Source organism: Lolium perenne, chromosome 3 (assembly GCF_019359855.2).
Source record: "Lolium perenne isolate Kyuss_39 chromosome 3, Kyuss_2.0, whole genome shotgun sequence".
NCBI lineage: Eukaryota > Viridiplantae > Streptophyta > Magnoliopsida > Poales > Poaceae > Lolium > Lolium perenne.
The window spans coordinates 178,361,341-178,379,650 of record NC_067246.2 but is presented as its reverse complement, the minus strand read 5'-3'; the positions used below and the strand labels follow the sequence as shown (position 1 = coordinate 178,379,650).

General features: G+C 44.6%; 2 protein-coding genes across 2 annotated transcripts; both read right to left on the bottom strand.

The window, feature by feature from the left end:
- Positions 1-2,419: 2,419 nt before the first annotated feature.
- On the bottom strand, positions 2,420-5,691 carry LOC127342715 (uncharacterized). The gene is made up of 4 exons (XM_051368716.2): positions 5,497-5,691; positions 5,320-5,389; positions 4,654-5,226; positions 2,420-3,237 (listed from the first exon to the last, which is right to left on the bottom strand). Exons 1-4 carry the CDS (start codon positions 5,586-5,588, stop codon positions 2,776-2,778), a joined length of 1,197 nt encoding a protein of 398 aa, XP_051224676.1. The 5' UTR covers positions 5,589-5,691; the 3' UTR covers positions 2,420-2,775.
- Positions 5,692-10,169: 4,478 nt separating this feature from the next.
- On the bottom strand, positions 10,170-17,997 carry LOC127342713 (protein ROOT HAIR DEFECTIVE 3). Its single transcript, XM_051368715.2, has 23 exons — positions 17,840-17,997; positions 16,740-16,889; positions 16,564-16,630; positions 16,352-16,454; positions 15,845-15,915; positions 15,693-15,756; positions 15,502-15,567; positions 15,312-15,359; positions 15,174-15,236; positions 15,032-15,088; positions 14,772-14,930; positions 14,623-14,691; positions 14,443-14,534; positions 13,860-13,938; positions 13,039-13,201; positions 12,218-12,342; positions 11,844-12,106; positions 11,670-11,766; positions 11,430-11,591; positions 11,198-11,302; positions 10,923-11,017; positions 10,738-10,834; positions 10,170-10,653 (listed from the first exon to the last, which is right to left on the bottom strand). The coding sequence occupies exons 2-23, from the start codon at positions 16,885-16,887 to the stop codon at positions 10,435-10,437; spliced, it is 2,412 nt and encodes an 803-aa protein (XP_051224675.1). The 5' UTR covers positions 16,888-16,889; positions 17,840-17,997; the 3' UTR covers positions 10,170-10,434.
- Between the last annotated feature and the right edge of the window lie 313 nt (positions 17,998-18,310).

The following is an 18,310-nucleotide window of genomic DNA, read 5'->3' as shown; positions in this document are numbered from 1 at the left end:
AAATAAGATATGCAATAACACGCTTCTTTACGAGTTCATCTTCAGATCTTCTAGTCTTGTACAATCTTGTGAGCATGGCGATAAGAAAGTTTGCGGCAAGTTCTTCATCTACATCGTGTCATTGATCCAAACCCGTTGACCCGAGCCCCTTGCCAAACAAATAAACCAAACTTGAAACTCCGATCTTTGGCATGGATTTGACTTGGGATCGTGAAAACAATCCTTCGCCAACTTTGTACATATACTATGAAAATATATTCCATTACATCTAATGATGTTGTTGTAAAGGTCGATAGTATTTTATATAAACTTAATCAAACTTTACATTGTTTGACTTTGGATAAAATTTACGCCACCATTATTTTAAGGGACATAGGTGGGACACAATTTATGCATATTTAATTGGATATTGATTTCTTGAATCTCTAACCATCCATATATATAACATCCTCAAATTTGTAATAATTGCTACCAATTTAACTGTCAGACTCAAGTTAAAAAAATGTGCCGAATCAAGATATTTTTTATATCTCTAACCATCATATATTAAATCCTAAAATTCAATCATCAATATATAACTCAATTAGATATGTTTGATCAATGTAGAATCTCTAAAAAAGGACGTACCCAGTGCTAAGAGCTCCCGCACTGTGCGGGGTCTGAGGAAGGTGTTAGTGGCAAGTCTTACCCTCACGAAGTGCAATATGAGGAGACCGCGACTCGAACCTGGGACCTCTCGGTCACAAGCGGTGAGGCTCTACCGCTGCACCAGGCCCGCCCTTAATGTAGAATCTCTAAATTATTCAATGTTAATCAAACGGATCCAAGTACCCTTATATCAAGACCAGGCTGATAGGGCGGCATGTGTGTTTAGGCGATCATGAAATCATCCAAAGTGCGTAACAGAGGTATCCATAAACCAACACCAAGTTTGGGTTTATAAACTGCTCAGATGCGTTGTGAACTAGCAAGGTGGGACTAAACATCCCACCCCCGGTGTCCTTCACGAAGGTGACCCGTTGTCACCCCTTTATTTCCTACTTGTTCATAGACCTTACCGACCGCACCCTCAACAAAGCAACAACTCAAGGCCCTCTACACACCCTCGGTGGTACAGTCCCAATAGCTCGTACTTCCTTATACGTCAATGAAGCGGTCGTTTTTGTGGGCTCCATAAGACAAGGTATCTAGCTCCGAACAGCCACACTTGCATCCTTTGGTGATGTGACTGGTTTGAGCACCAATTGTCGAAAGAGGCTCGTGGCCTGTATCTGATGTGATGACCTCTATGACATCATCTACCCCTTCCTAGCCACGAGTGCAACCTTCCCCATGGCTACACATGACTTCCTCTTATTGTATCACAGCTTCGGAGGATTGATTTCTAATGTTTAGAGGATAAGACCATCGGCAAGCTCATGGCCTAGAAATGTAAGAATGCCACTATGGATGACCAAACATCTTGGTCCGTGCCATCCTTACGTTGCAATCCAGCTACCGCCTCATGTCCCTCGAGCTTCCTAAAGCGGGTCCTGAAAATGAGTACTGCACTTCTTCATGCATACTTGTGGGTGTACCACGGCAAGGTCACTAGAAGAAAGTGCAAAGTCAATTTGAGAGATTGTTTGTCGTCTGGACAACCTTGGGGGGTCGACATCTTACATCTTGAGAATTTTCTGTCTAGCTTAAGCATTCAACGGCTTTGGTATGATTTAGTCGATGAAACTAAATCTTAGATTGGCATTGGGAATCCTTGTAATAAGCACGATACAGATCTTCTCGCAACAACCAACATTATCGCGGTCGTAGATGGGGAGAAGGCTAAGTTTTGGACCTCACCTTGTTGCATGGTTTACGCCCAAAATACATGGCGTAGATTTGTTTTTTAGCTATCAAAAGATAAGAATTTCTCCGTTCGGATGACTCTCGACAACAACTTTTGGGTCAGTGTAATCAACACTCAACACGGACATTGACCACATACAATAATTCGTGGGCCTTTGGTAATTACTATATGATGTTCATCTCACTCACGGAGTAGTAATCCGTTGGAAATTTACAAGGGCGCATGGTTTCAAGCACCATGAATGCTTAGGCCTGGAAGACATTGGATCCTCCTAATTGCAAATTCTTAGCTTGGTTGGTCATGCAAATTAGGATGGCTGAATTACAGAAATTGGCCCATTTGCAACCAGGTTCAAGAATCGGCACCATACCTCTTGTTCAAGCGTCGTCGCTTCACCATCTGGATTTGGAAGGAGATCATTTCTTGGCTTGGTTTGCATGAGACTCTTCCCACGCTCTGGGCAGATAAAGATTCGTAGCCAAAGATCGCTTTGGAAAAAGGGAGAGCTGGAAGGGCAATGGCCACCAAATTAAAAGGAAGTCGAGGAAAAACGTTTGTACAGAAAAGTGTCGGTAACGAATAACAACAAATGATATTGACTAGTACATTCCGTATAGCACTGAAGCTGCACGCCATCACCTGCGGCAGGATACACACATCATGTATGTACAACTACTCTTCTGCCAACCAAAACCTAAACAATTTCTACTGCTCTCACTAAACTCGGGAGTCAATTTTGCTGTCATCATCTTCCTGCCCGGTCACCATACCTAACAGGCTCACACGCGCCGAGCCGTCCGCCCCCTACTGCAAACGGATTGCCGTTTCTACGTACGCCTTCGCGCAGCCAGACATGGCTGCTGGCAATGAATTGTTCTTCCCAGGGGTTTTGCCTCGGGGCTCGGGTCACACAAAGCTGCGTCTGCGTGCTACGCGGTGAGCAGGATCGGGGCGTGTGGAGGAGGCGACGAGGTCGCGTCGTTCACCGCCTTGGTCATGGCCTCGTGGAAGGACGCCTCGTTCCAGTCGCCGTCGACCCGGAGCTTGATGCTAGCGATGGCCTTGAGCAGCACCTGCGGGGAGTAGGTGTCGGCGTCGACGGACAGCACGCTGATCTGCTCCATCCACCGGAGGCACTCCAGGATGCGCAGCACCAGCTCCACCACGTCGCACTCCACCATCACCATCACCGTCAGGCTCACCACCTCCTCCGACGCCTTGCTGATCTGGACCTTGGCTCTCTGCCGCCTCGGCTGCTGCGTGCCGCCGTCCTCCTCCAAGGCCGGGATGTGCTTCTCCAGCTTGCTGTTCTTCTCCTCCAGCTCCGACACCTGTGCCTCCAGGGTCCTCAGGTACCCGGCCGCCTTCGTCAGCACCGTCGTCTTGTCCTTCTGCAATATTATTTGATTTGACATGTTAGACTATATATATGGTACCTATAAATATGCACCAAAACAATGGTTTAACCTAATGGCTGATCTGCCTAATTTGCTCACTTGACAAAGATGGCTTTTGCAGTACGTCCATTTCAGTGCAACGACAGGATGTACGTTGTTTCCTAGCAACCCCTCAGAAACTACGAAGTAGTGATGTGCCTTTGTGTTTGCCAAGTTATCTTAATGATGTGATGATGTGACTTCGTGTTTGTAAAGTTACCATGATGTGTCTTTGTGTTTGTCAAGGTACCAAGAGAGTTGTATTTAGAATTTTGGACCTTATCTCTTGATACCTTCTGCACCCACCAGGCCACCACTATTAATTTTGGGCCACTAGAAAGCATGACCATCTGCTTCCAGTCGCCTTCCTATGCTACTATTATTTATTAGCTTAGAAACAAGAATTCTTGACTCGACAAAAGTTCTTGACTTTCGACAAAGTCCTCTCCTTTACAGATGGACAAGGTTTCACTTACAATGTATTTTGTCATCGTCGTTGGAGTCCTAGAAAAGTTGCCATCTACTTTTTATATAACAATTCTCTCATTTTTTTTGTTTATGAAATACGATAAACATCAAATATAGAGTTTATTTTTAAAAAAGAATAGGTTCTAACCTGGCCTCTATATCAAAGTGATGCGCACAATCAGCTTTATAAATTTTTCTTTCACCTAGTCTTCTGATATACTAATTCCGATATATTAGTATCTTTTTTTATAATGATATACCATTACTCCCTCTAGCCCTAAATACTTATCTAGTGCCGGAGGGAATATCTATTAAGGCCATCTGCATACTCCACTTATGATTGCGTACACAATATACTCTATATTTTGTGGCGGAAAAGGATAAGAAGGTAAGTTAAGGTGGATTCTACGTCTACTTTCTCTCCGAAGCTTCCGTGTTTTTGTACCTTTCGAGCTTGTCCCCACAGACATATCTTCTGGTATTTTAATTTTAGCTAATCTAGTGGTCCTTCTTATGACCTTCCCTTGTCAATGTCCTTGTCTCTTGTGGTTTAAACAAGCAAACAGTGATCTTGACTAGGCAGGACGGAAGTACCAAGACTACTCCCTCTTCTTCCAAGTCTCTTTTGAAAATTGCAGCAAACAGGGAGGATCATCTCCCTTATCAACAAAAAGAAGGAATATATGTGTTTTTGTGCCTTATTTTAGCCATTTTCGCCATTTTATCAACCAGCAAGAGACTGAAGTTCATATTACTAGTGTACGACTATAATGAAAAAAAGGGCAAGTTAGTACACACCGGAGACTGTGTCAATGCTCTTAATTAACTACCTATAGGAGCAAAAGGGAGTGCTAATTATAGTTGAGATTTTGGAATGAGTGGACGTGATAGCGATGTCTATACCTTTGAGCAGGGGGGAAGGAGCGACCTCAGTGCGAGGAAGCTGTCGTTGAGCTTCTCCCGTCTCTTCCTCTCCGACATCATGTGGTAGAGCTGGCCGCTGTTGCCGCTGTCCGGCTGCTGTCCCCGGCTGGCGCCGTTGCTGGTTCCCTCCGGCGACACTGCGAGGCTGCTCTTCACCATCACGTGGTGGCCACCATTTCCTCCTCCACGCGGGTGCGGCGCCATGGCTGATGCTTGCTGCTGCACGCTGCTGTCCCGGGAAAACGGCTGCGCCCGCGAGGAGGCCGACGAGGTCGGGGAGGGCGAGCCGGAGGACATGACCGCCATCATGGCCCGCATGATCGCCTCGTCGTTATGGTCGAACGGCTGGTGCGCCACCGGCGGCGGCGGCCCTTGTTGCCGCGAGGCGTGGGCGGCAGCGTGGTCCAGCGTGATGGACCCCGAGGATCCGCCGCTGTCGAGGGAGAGGGACCGCTTCGACGAGAGCGAGGACGACGTCGACGGCGGCAGCACGAAGCGGGCATCCTCTCCTCCGAAGAAGCCGGTCGTGTCCATGTCCGCCATGCCGTCCACCTACAACAAGGACCGCCAATCTGTATAAGCGAACCATCCGACTTACAAGCTAGGGAGCAAGTACCATCAACGGCATTTATATCAGTTGCTCACCTCAACCATGAGACCAACGTCGTCGACCCCGAAGTAGGCACTGTCGTTGCCGATGGAGCTCACAGCAGAACTGTTCATCAATATCAAGTGAAGAATGTTAAGAACAAGAGCTAGTATGATACTCCATTATCGATCAGTGAGGATTCGAGGAGAATGAAGATCGTCCAAGGGACATACTGGGTGAATGGTTGCCAGAAGGGGTCGGCGAGGGCGCTGTGGAGGCCGGAGATGTCGGCGGCCATGTCCAGGCTGCACCACACATCATCCATCCCTCAGCAAGTGTAACTAATGAGTAGAGCTAATTAAATCGATCTCGCTTGATCGATGGATGAGTAAGCTGCTAGTGCGAGAGGTAGAGCAGGGAGGCAGCTGAGCTGCTATATATGCAGGCGGGGCAGGGCAGGCAGGAAGGAACCGAGTTGGTGGGTCGTCTGACTGTGCACACAAGTGGGGTAAAATTTAGCGTATTGAGTGTGGAATAGTCTCGCTCGCTGGGTCCAAGTCGTGGATCGGATGCACGCGAACGTAGAAGAACCTGCTTGGAAGGTCAAATCTGGGGCCAGCGGGTGGATGGACGGGATGGGGGAATCAACGGCTAGAAAGATGCCGCATATACGTGCCTCTCCTCTACCTTTTTGCCACCAGTTACTGCCTATTAGGACCGAAGTAGTCATACTTATTCAAAAATACTGTATATTCGATCAAGTGGTACTCTTTGGAGGCTATTTTTCTTGTGAAATGGGATGTTGCCTTTTAGGAATGGACTTTTAGGCCAATGCTCCATTTTCATTATTCAGATATTAAATGTGCTGCAGGTATCCTGACAATGAACAAAATCGTAGGAAACCCACCTACCTTGTAACAAAGTGCAGGAAATCCAACAAATACACGTAACAAGTGGCATGCTCCCATGCAAATCCTAGGTCCTTCACCCCAGATGCTCCTGTGAATTCTACTAGAATAATGTGTGGACTTTTTCTTCTCTGTCGTACAACATAGAAAGGACAATCTAAAAAACTGACAAACAGATTTTTTTCTTCTTTCAAAAATACACCTTGGAAGGTGTATCACTATCAATCATATAGAAGAAAAGAGCTAGAAGGCCCAGTGTCAACAAAGGGTGACAACTCCCCAAAGTAAAGCTAATCTCTGTCCCTCCACGAGTGCGAAAGCGACTCGGGAAAACCAAAAAACTCCGAACGGAAAGGCCTAGCTAAACGACATCTCTGAAACTCCTCCTCGATCCTGCATCTAATGGCACCCACCTCAGGCCTCGCTCCGTTGAACACCACGTCGTTGTAGTGTCTCCAGATAAACCAGAAGATCAAGATCACCGCCATCTAGAGGTCCCTCCTCGATGCCCTGGGGCAGGGCAAGGAGGACCACCACTGAAGGAAGTCATATCCACTGCCGGCATTCACTCTATCTTCCCCCACCTCGTCAAGGCCCAAACCCAGACCTCACGGGCCGCCACACAACCACAAGAAGATGTTGGATCGACTCCAGCTCCTGATCGCACAGAGGGCACCCGCGGGGTGTGGTAAGCCACGTCGTTGCAGCATGTCCGCAGTCCAGCATCTATTCCTCGCAACGAGCCACGCGAAGAACTTGCAACTTTAGGGGGTTCTTAACCGCCAAATCTCCGTGGAGATCGACGCCGTAGTGGTCCCAGCGAAGAAGGCGCTATACACCGATTTGGCGGAGAAATTGCCGTCGACCGTTTGGTCCCACGCCCAACGAAGTTTTTGCTTATTCAGATAAGCCACCGGTTACTACCTATTAGGACCGAAGTAGTCATACTTATTTAAAAATAATGTATATTCGATCAAGTGGTACTCTTTGGAGGCTATTTTTCTTGTCAAATGGGATGTTGCCTTTGATGAATAGACTTTTAGGCCAATTCACATTCTCGTTATTCAGATATTTAAGTGTTGCAGCTGTCCGGCTGACAATGAACAAATCGTAGGAAACCCAAAATAACCCCATGCAAACTCTAGGTCCTTCACCTAGATGCTCCTGTGAATTCTGCTAGAATTATGTTTGGATTTTTTTCCCCTTCTCACCATAGAAAGGTGTATCATGGATCAGAGAAGAAAAACAAGCCGAATTACGTCATCTTTGCAACAGTAACAACTCCGCTACAACTGCAACACCAAGGGCGCGTTTGGTAGCCTGCATGCTCCCTGGCTCGCATCGGCCCAACTTTTTTTTGGCCCGTTTGGTTACCTAGCCGAGGCCGTTCTTGCACGAACCGCCTTTCAAAGCACCCTCGGGCCAGGCCTGGAGGAACACCCGATTTGGTCGTTTCTAGCGAGTCACCTCCGTTTCTGCAGAAGGGGAGAACGCGGCATCCTCGCAGAGCCACCGCGGGAGATGGCGGGAGCTTGCGCGCGACGGTGAAATCTCTGCGGGATGAATTTGGTCACCGTGCTTGAATTTTCACCACCGTATATAGGGGCGGCTCTCTCACCGGCAAATCCAAATCCCCCATTCCCCTCCCATTTCGAGCTCATCCACCGTTCCCGATCTAGCGACATGGCTGTCTCTACCTCACTCGCACGGTCGGCGAGGCTTGCGGCGGCGACGGTGGCTACTGGCCGCGGATGGTCGTATTGTTCCTCTGCGTCGATGCCTTTGGTTGTGGTAAGCTTCTGCAAACCCTAGCCTTAGATCTAGATCTTTTGGGTACACAAGCGGTGTCTGAACGAATCCATTGTACGACATTCCTTCGTCTCCGGTGGAGGTTGTGGAGGTTTTCTAGGTTGCATCTGAATCTACGACGGGGACTGTTCTCGCCGTTGACTCTTCCACTAGGACGGTGGTGTTGCCTGCATCTTCGCCAGGGTCCACTGCTTTCCCGACCTCGGTGCTGCGTGTGGCTCCTTTGACTGTAAGGCCGCTCTTACTTATCTCGTTGTTCATTGATGTGGTAGTGGTAGTTCATTGATATACCTTTGGGCTCCCATGATCTGTCTGTGCCAACTGTGAATGCTCAGCCATGTCTGATTGTAAGCAAACCAGGCATGGTTTGGAAACCTGAGCTATGAAAGTTTGTGATGAACCGGTTGGTTCAGCTCGTCCGTAGCGGCGTCTGCTTAACATGGGATTCAAGGAGCCGCAGATGTTTTTACATTCGCCGGCGTACATGTCACCACTCTTCAGCTATACAACCACATCAGAAACTGGAGGACAAAGTGGAGCGTCATTATGAAGATGAAATCTGATCGCATTCTGGACTGGAGCGAAGATGGTTGCTGCTTCTATGGCGGTGATGAAGGGACGGCGGACGAGTACATCCAGGTACGAAGCCTCATTGAGTTCCTGCATAGATCTGAAAGTATATATATGTCAATATCGTCCGCACTAACAGTTGTTCCTTGTGGATTGCAGCGCTACCCGAAGCACCGTCAGTACGTCGGCACCCCGATCACGAACTACGCTCAGATGAAGACGATCGTCACTCCCCGGTTTGTGTGCAAGGTGCAACTGTTTCAGCCTAACTTGTTGGCCAGGGCTATCGACTTCATTGCAGACAATGAAGCAGAGTATGTCGTCTACCGTAAGCTGCAGCCACCGGAGTGGAGGAGCTGGCTTAGGACCTGGTTCCGCAACCAGTTTCCAGCTTAGTGCTTATGCTTCCTTCGTCATGATCTGTTGATTTTGGGAGGTGATCTTGTATCCCTCCATTAGCTAGGACTTGCTACAACCTGATCTCCGGTATGTAATGATGAACTTGTTCGACGTGGTATATACTAACCCCTTGTGTGATGAACCTGTGATGCATCATGAAGTTGTTGCTTCGCTCGTAATGCATCGCCCGCTAAGTAGTTGCTATGTATTACCAGCACCTTTTGTGATGAAACTGAATCTAATATGTAACCTTACCACTCTAATTGAAGGGGTTACCACAGCATTGAGCTATCTGCAACCAAAGAGGTTGTGGGTTGCACGAGCAAGGAAGAAAGTACTGTAAACGGGTAACCAAACGATGGGGCCTGAGTTTCTTCTCCGGCGCGCAAAAGGCCGCACAGGCTACCAAACGACCAAGCTTTCATGGCTCATGGCCCGTCCGCGACGCGCAGGTCAGCCCATCTCGCTAGCGCACTGAGCCACAAATTAGATGCAAGCTACCAAACGCGTTCCAAAAGACGCGAGTTGTCCAACCTAAGATTTCTCCAGAGAGGAAAATCATGGTCCAGGTCATGGCACCGTCTGTCATCAACATCGGCCATCACAAAGCCCATGAGCATCAACCCCAAAGTCCAAAAATTCAGAGGCATGTTTTAAGTTACGGTGCTTGCAACTATATTTTCGTCCATGTTAAAATTACTTCTGATTCATTTATTTTGAAATAACACTATCGCATGACTGTAGTCCAACGTCTGATATCTCACCACACAAGTCCATATTCTAGAACTGCCGCACGTATTCCTTTGATTTTTGTGAGATGTCGCTGGACTGTCCTCACAAGACACAGTTGCCCATCTCTGAAGGGAACTTGTCCCCTTAACCGAATTCTTGGTAATTTACTGCTGCTTCTTTTTGTTCAAAAAGAGAGTATTAGATCAGGGAACACAGTATCAAAGAAAATCACCAGGTGAGGCTCAAATATTAATCACGCAATGTTAACTCAAGCTGTAGGTTCTGAAAACAACTTAAAATATGGCAAAAAAAATTACAAATATTCTCCAGTCACTTGAGCAATCGATTTATTATGCAAAGCAACCAGATCACAGTTTCATGAAATATACATACTTCTCGTAAATCGCAATATATGCAACCAACTAATTATTATATAGTAGTGTAGTATGCACCTCTGTGTCTCGCCAGCCTCATGGGTTGAGATGATAGAAATAATCACAAATCTTCTATACAACCATCATATAAGACATTACAAAAACGAAGGAGATGAAAGTTATATTCTACAATGTTTCTTACAAACGACTCCCAGCCCCAAAATTCCATATATAACCTCTCTGGACTGTTCCATGTAATTTTCATACATCAGGTTGGGAAGGGCAAGCGTGCAAAAACCGCAAGGCACCAATCTCCTAGGCTCAAGCCGTTGCAGGTACAACTGGTAGAGTTTTCTGCTAAAAACTAGAGATCAACTGATCATTGGGCTATTGGGCTGGAATATTCAGGTCCATTCTCTGAAGAGGTTATGCTGGAGGATCCTGCTGACGTGACGTTGCTGTTTGAACTATTCCTTGTTGGTTGAAGTTCCATCTCTCTTTGCGGGGCTGGGGGCTCTGCCCCAGCGTCAGCTAGTCTCTTCAGAATGTTCATTATTGTAGGAACAAATTTTGTGGACAGAGAAAGTAGAGCAGGAAGCTGCGTAATATCCAAGCAAAAATAGGTTAGATGTTACTTCCTACCAAGAATATAGCATGACATAATTGTTGCTTTAATACTCACAAATCCGTTTCGGAATTCATTGGCAATGTCTAGTTGAACCCAGAGGGCTTTCCCAACAAGGAAAATTACGAACATGACGGCTAGGTAAAATGGATTCCTGTCCATCAAATGAAATCTCAGTCATACCAAATGGATACATGCCTTAACAAAAACTCATGCGTGACTCTACAGACAAAACAAAGTACCTCAGCAATGTCATAAACTCATTGAACCCAAGTACAGCCATCGCAGCAAGTGCCCATGGAGGAGGCAGCCAGTTGTTGTTTCTCTTATTTGCTTCCTTTAGAAGGGAACAGTAAATGATTAGTAACAATACTATACACAAAAATTCATACTATGTAGACCACCTCGCTTCCAAAGAAACTCTCAAAAGTACTAAACAAAAGGGATTGGACATGTGGAAACAACGAGAGTTTTGATAGTGCAAGATGAATAGTTGGCGAAGTGGTTGTGAGGATACCTGAGCAGCTATGGCTTGAGTGACGGTATACTCAGTTTCGGCCTTAAATTGTCTCCACAGAGATTTGCACTGGACAGGGGAGATTAAAGTTCTCTCCTCTGGAACCTGTTGGTATTAATGGCATCCATTTAGCAAATAACAAAGCAATAATTTCTGGGAAAATGGTCTATGAAAAAGAAGAGTATTGCTTCAGCTGACAAACACTAATAAAAATGACACGATGTCCACACACCCTTTCCCATGAACTGGAGGCAAGTGGATCAAGCGACTGGATACTCCTATCTGTAGTCCCAGGCCTCGCAGCATCAACTAGAGCAAGGGAAAGAGTGTTATCAATGTTGTCGCCGTCTTCATCCAACCGGATTGCAGCCATTGTAGAAAGCAACTTCATGGACTGTACAGAGAGGAGTATCAAGTTTCAGTTCCTAAACAAATTCTTTCATTTCAAATAGAGTTTTAACATTTGACGTACAGCTGAACGAGCAGTTTTAGTAATTGCTTTTATGTCTTCCTTTCCTGTCCATACTCTTGGCATGGAGTCAGCATCACGACTGAATAACATCGAGAACCTGTACAGTTTTTCACATTTAGATTTCGCGCAGACAATATGTCTCCTTTTTTGAGTTAGATCCGAAGCACGGCTCACCTGTCCTTCATACGGATCAAAACCCTTGCAGCTTCTTCTTTAGCCTTTGACTCAACAACACCCCTTCCATGATTCTCCAGCCTCGAAAGCAGTTCTTTCTCAGTAGCTTCATCGAGCTCAAAAGTTGAAATAGCAGATTCAAGACCTGAAACAGCAGCTTTTGTCTCACGTTGGAGAAGCTTCCTAATAGCTGGCCAGGTTTCCTCACTGGCTGAATCTAGAAGAGCTTCTACAGGTTCTGCCAGAGCTTTGGTAAGTTTCCCCTGCAACAGTAGGCCTCAAATTTTAAAAGGGAAAAATATATGTTCTTTGTCATGACAGTTAAACCGATTATTTGATAAGAGAAACAAATGAAATTGGAAACTGAAGGCAACCTCATATCCGGCACAAAGTTCCGAAAGTTTTGCAGCACGGACTGACACCACATGTGCCTCGATGTCACGCTTAAGCTTATCCCTAACTTTCGAGGAGTCCCAGTTCACTTGTTCAATAGTAGCATCTGTATAATATCCAGGTCTGTCACTATAAGGTGAATGCATTTATGTTGAAAAGGAGCAGACTGCAAGTGATAAACTTCCATGGAGTAACAGCATACTTGAAAGCATGTGTCCATTGCTAGTAATATTATAACATTATTACAGTTGGTATTTGAGAGGTGTCACTACTTTTAACATAGCAGTACCTCAGATGATCAATAGTGTATCTATCTCAACTGCCATAAAAAGAAAACAAACACCGAATTGGTGATGTTTCTTACAAGGTTTAACTAAATATTTATGCTTTGCTCCCAGCTCCATCTGGCTGGTGCCATTTCCCAGCAGGTACCAGAAACGTAACTGGTCATTTGTGACATTTAAGTGTAATAAAATAAAATATTAGCATCAGTCAGAAAAAAATCAAGTGAACTGTATGGAATAGTTGGTTCCATGGATGACTGAACTTGAATGTATATATTCTTGAGGAGTTTAGTTTATGTTATTTATGCCTAGACAGATGCCTACTGGATCTAGTTTAATTACAATGACCTAGCCAATTCCACACCCAGCAGTCCAGCAGTCCAGCATACTCCAATAACACCAGCCATACCTGGAGTTCGCTGGTTAGCACCATAAATGTGCATTCCTATCACAGCGGAATACTATCTCCTTTACAAACACACGAGCAAGTACATTAGCAACATTTCCTAAAGACATACCTTCAGATCCTTTGTCGAACTTCTCCAAGAAAATGCGGACAGAATGGCGAGCAGCAACAGCAAATCCATCCTTTTCAAGGGCCTTCTCAAAGGAATCCTTAAATGCTTCTAAAGTTCTAGCCCGTAAATGACCCAGAAGAGATTGGTATGCAGGATTGACAAGCTAGGACACAAAACGGTTATTCGTGTAAGAACTAAGTCATCAAAGAGAACACTCAACATTTGAAAACAGTCCATAAATTAGCAGGACAACTAAACAATGAACGAAACATGAGTAAATATCAATGAACAAATTTTTTAGTCAGGATGAGGCAAAAAAATCTGAACATAACATAATTCATGGCAGGAAAACAAATACATGTTGGACTATTAGGTTTTCAGTTTTAATACAAAAAAACTCGCTTGTTTTTACCACCATGTAAAAACACACCACACTCTTCAATGATTTCTTACAGAAAATATGGCAATTCCTATTAAAAAATATTAGCATTAAGATCTATTCACTGGTTAATTTCAAGATTACCAGTATCCTGTTTTTCCACTGGTCTCTTACAAAAAAATTATGGTAAACAGTGTCAAGAAATTAGCATGAAGGTTGTTCCCCAGGTTAAACTCCATATTACATGTATGGTGTATCCGTGTACGAAGATGACTAGAACGTGCAAGAAGATGACTACAACATTTATGAAGATGACTGATTGGTCCATCTGATGTATAACAAAAGTACATAACCAAACTGTTGATTAAATGCTTGGAGGTGAGGAGCGATGAATTAACATTTGGTACAACACATGAGATTAGAACAAGACATAAGGGCAAACCTGCAAGAGTTTAGACTCAAGTTGTTGCCTTTTTGACGTTCTGACGCCTTCATCAAAATAAATAGCCTCCATGTCATACCTGCAATTTTTAAACAAAAGCAAAATAATTATAGCCACAGAAAATTTTCCAGGTCATTATCTTAACTCAGGGCACAACCGTACACCAAAAAATAAGTACGGCTTGTATCTCAGAAAGATGATAAACTATGCAATTCATCTAGAACAAATAAATATGCTTTATGGACTGCTTTTACATTTGCAAACACCCAAACCCTCATTCTCGTGAAATGTTTTTTAAAGGCAATGCTTTTTGTTCATGCAAGCAAAAGAAACACACACGTGGATGACTTGCAACAATTTACTGGAAATATATGTCACCGTATTTTTTCACTCGGAACCATTAGGCTAGAATGGACCAAACTTGACTAGATTCTCAAAGCAACTGACTGGCATTTGGGATCTGATCACCAACCAGTTTGACTGATAAATGGCTGTACTCACTCCACATAAGTTTTCTGAATTGGACAACCACAACCAGAACAAAGAAAACATTACTAACCACAAGAAGGCAATGAAAACTCACTCTGATAAACATTTATCAAGAAGGCTGCTGATATGCTTCCCAAACCCCGGTACATAGTCACTTTGAACAGCCTCCTCAAATTTTTGCCATTCCTTTACATAGTTATATGTATTATGGTGTCAGTTGGTTTCATGAGAATATGCAGCATTTATTAAGCCAAATAATATGCACTATAATCACCTCATCAGCTGTAAAGCTGGCAAGTTTTTCATTACCGATTTCCTCGCAACGGACAGTAGCCACCATAACCTGAATTGATTTATATTCAAATATTTCAGTATAAATTATATGTTCATAGCTCAAATTAGAAAATGGTGGAGGGTCCTCACTTTATGAGCAGGTAGATCAAGGTCTTTGTTCTCCTTAATGACCTTCCAAAAATGCTGTGAACTAAATGAAAAGCCTGATGCTGGAACAACACCACGCCGATCTCCAGCAAGTCCACCAGGAGCGATAGAATGTTGAAACCTATCTCTCAAACTGGAAACCTTCAGAAATTTAATGCACTCTGTTATTCATATTTCTAAGTAAATCAGCAGCAACCACAAATCTAGTGTCATCAACTAATAGACATTGAAGTCACACCGACCTGCTCCTTAAATAATTCTTCTTTTTCCTCATAACTGTTAAGAGCCACAACTTGTACCTGAATGTGGGAAATACATAGTGAGCAAATCTAGCAGATGCATACGAAACCAACAAGCAAAACAAACGATTGGTAAGGATTTTACATTGAAAAAATCACTGAGTGGAGTTTCTTTATGGGCATGGGGTTTAGGAACACCGTCCCATATCTGCAAACAGATGAAACAGTTTAGCATACTGAAAGCCAAAAAATAATAGTCAGCCATAAGTAAGAAATAATGTACCTTCTGAATATCTTCCCTTAAAATAGGTTCAAGATTTTCCAGAGGTGTCTGTTTATAACCAAAAAAGGTATGTATTAATCCAGTACAAAAAATAGATTCGGGAAGTAAAAAAAAAAGATTACTAACAGTTGCTTCGGAAAATATCATACTAGTTTCTAGCATCCTAAATTGCACTGTGTCAAGTCCTCACCTTTGATTTGTCACGAATAACAAATAACATTGTTGTTTTGCGGGGACTGAACAATCTCATCATGACCTACACAGATAGGAGATATATTAGGACATGATAATGCCTCCACAACAATAAAGAGTTAAGAATAAGAAAGAAAGAAAGAAAGAAAGAAAGAAAGAAATATCCAACTGCAGTTTTACCAAACTAACCTGGAAAACGGTCTTCAAAAGAGGCTTGTTCGCAGCCTGCTCTCTCCCAATGTCATGGCACCACCTATGGAATAGAAGAAAACTATCAATTAAACATAGTGTCCAATTTAGAGATAATAGGTTCAACATCAGCTATTAGGGAAATAGCTTACATATTGATCAGCACAATATCCGAAACAGCCAAAGCAAATAACGCACTTTGCTTCTCAAAGGCAGTGTCATCCTGAAAATTGTGTGGATCAATTAGGAGAGTACAATGTGGAATAGAACATCCATAATCCAAAACGTAATAATTAAAAATCATCTCAGTTGCCTGACATGCAAATGATAGCTTCGGCTAGTGAGCTTAAGCAGAAATCAAGACACAACAGCCACCACATCATTGGGTACTCAATAAGCTAGACCTCTTCATCCACTCCAATTTGGCAATATGATGAAATGAAATGGAGGGGTCTTACAGGCTTTTAAGCTGAAGACAGATTATTGTGGCATACTGGAGATGCCCTAGCTGACACCCTAACTTAGTAGTATAAGATGCAAGAAGGAAAATGTTTCATCTAGGAATGTGTTGAGAAAAAAATAAGTGGATTTAAGCATGCGCTTTCTGTGATAGTGAACGTTCAACCGAATCCGAATCGAGATTCTTGTCTGTTCATTACCTCACCCCTCTCTCTTCCATCAGTGCCTTCCAAATCCATTACAAGGGTGCACGGTTCAATATTCTTGGCGTGCGCCATCCATATACCTTTGGTTGTCTGTGACCTGAAAATTTGAATAGATGCTAGTTAGTTGACAGAAGAAGAATCGGTTCCACGAAAGCAAAGAAGCATGCATAGAGAAGGAATGCAAATATAAAAGAATGAGAACACACCTTCCTCTGAAAGCATCCATCTCCCTAAAATTCGTGCGGAAAAGATGATTCAAAAGTGTACTCTTTCCTGCAAAACATCGGGGTGGGGAGGGGGGATTGAGGACCAATGGTATAATAACATATAACTGTTTAATGTTAAACAGGATGGAAGCGGTGAGGGAAGGAGCAAATCATACCACTACTTTGTGGGCCCATTATAGACACAACAGCATAGGAGAGCCCACATTCGGCCAATTTAACTTCCTTCAAGAAGCTCTCCAATCCAGATACATTGAAAACGCCATCTCCATCAATAAGCTGTGTGGAAAGACAGGGTTCCTCCATTTCTGCAAAGACAGAAACGTATAAAGCCATCACATTTAAGCTTGGGAAGAAGAAACCAATAGTGGAGAGCATGATTTTCAGCGCATAGCGTCTAAAAAATTTCCAGGGATTCAGTTTTTAGGGCTTTATTAAGGGCCATTACTCCAATGCAGCTTGCGGAGCATATATGCAGAAAAGTTGTCAAGAAGAAAAGTATTGGAAGTTATCATCAGGTGATGATTAGGGCATTTTTCATGTGAAATGAAAACAGGAGCATTAAATGGGGGAGAGAGAGAGAGAGAGGTATATGTAGTGGAATGTTGCTGATGTACTGAGGGGAGCAAATTTATGAATGCATGCGCTTATACGGCTTTCGTCTGGGTCAAACTACGATTCACTACTACAATTATAACTACAGATCGCACACCGGTACAAGGTCGCGTGCAACCCACCCAGAGATACTAGAGGTTACGCGGATCAGGCAATCCCTAAGCATATATACTCCGGGAAGGGAGTTCTACGGCAACTTACAGTGACAGTGCTTCCGCAAGCATCATTAACCCTATCGAGATCGTACGGCCGGGGGATCACGAAATCGGGGAAGAGGGGGAAGCTTTGAAAAAAAAGGCCGAGCCTTTTGAGGCGATCCAGCGGGAGGAGATCCGAGCAGGCGCGGCGACCTCCAGGCGAATCGAGCGCCGCGGGCCCGAATCCCCCAACAGGCATAAACCCCCAAACCGAACGGGGAACCAGCTGAATCTACATGCCCGGCGGCCGCCGGCGGGGATTGGAGCAGCGCCCCGCATCGATCTGGATGCGTATTCGGCGGAAAATCACCGTACAAGAAGAGGACCAACATAAATAAAGAACAGGGGAGGGAATCAAAATCCGAGACCCTGGGACGAAGCGAGGGAGCGATCCGGGAAGCGTCCATCGGATCAGGGAGGGATGCGGGAGGCGGAGGAATACGCACCGTGGAGATTGCGTCGCGAGGCGGTCGGCGTCGCGTCGGCGGCGATGGATGGGGCGGAGGGGAGGAAACGGGATGGGGGCGAGAAGGAAGAGAGAGAGGAGGAGGACAAAGGCGTGGCCTTTTTATGGGGAAGTGGGTAATTTGTGAATTTCGAATAGAAGGAGGGGTGGCAATGGTATGAACGGTAAATACGAACGGGAAAGCAGAAGGAGGAAGAAAAGGAAATATGTTCGGATTCTCTCGCCGATGGCTGGCGGGTGGTAGGGTGCTGCCATGGTGGACCGGAGTACGTATAATGTACCGAGTCCTGCTATACACACGACAAATTTTATCCGATGCTCGTACGATCTGACGTGGCTGAGAATCTTCTCGCGCGAGACAACCAAAGGCAACACGGTTCAGGTTTGGGCTTGGCTGAGACAACCGAATATTTTACTTTTTACTTTGCCTTAGGCATCTCCAGCGGCGCGA

Coding starts and splice junctions, on each gene's coding strand:
- LOC127342715 (XM_051368716.2), bottom strand. CDS start 5,588: ATGGATGATGTGTGGTGCAGCCTGGACATGGCCGCCGACATCTCCGGC. Junction 5,390..5,496: donor TTCTGGCAACCATTCACCCA/GTATGTCCCTTG, acceptor ATTGATGAACAG/TTCTGCTGTGAGCTCCATCG. Junction 3,238..4,653: donor TCCTTCCCCCCTGCTCAAAG/GTATAGACATCG, acceptor ATAATATTGCAG/AAGGACAAGACGACGGTGCT.
- LOC127342713 (XM_051368715.2), bottom strand. CDS start 16,887: ATGGAGGAACCCTGTCTTTCCACACAGCTTATTGATGGAGATGGCGTT. Junction 16,631..16,739: donor AATGGGCCCACAAAGTAGTG/GTATGATTTGCT, acceptor GATGTTTTGCAG/GAAAGAGTACACTTTTGAAT. Junction 14,535..14,622: donor CCAGCTTTACAGCTGATGAG/GTGATTATAGTG, acceptor AACTATGTAAAG/GAATGGCAAAAATTTGAGGA.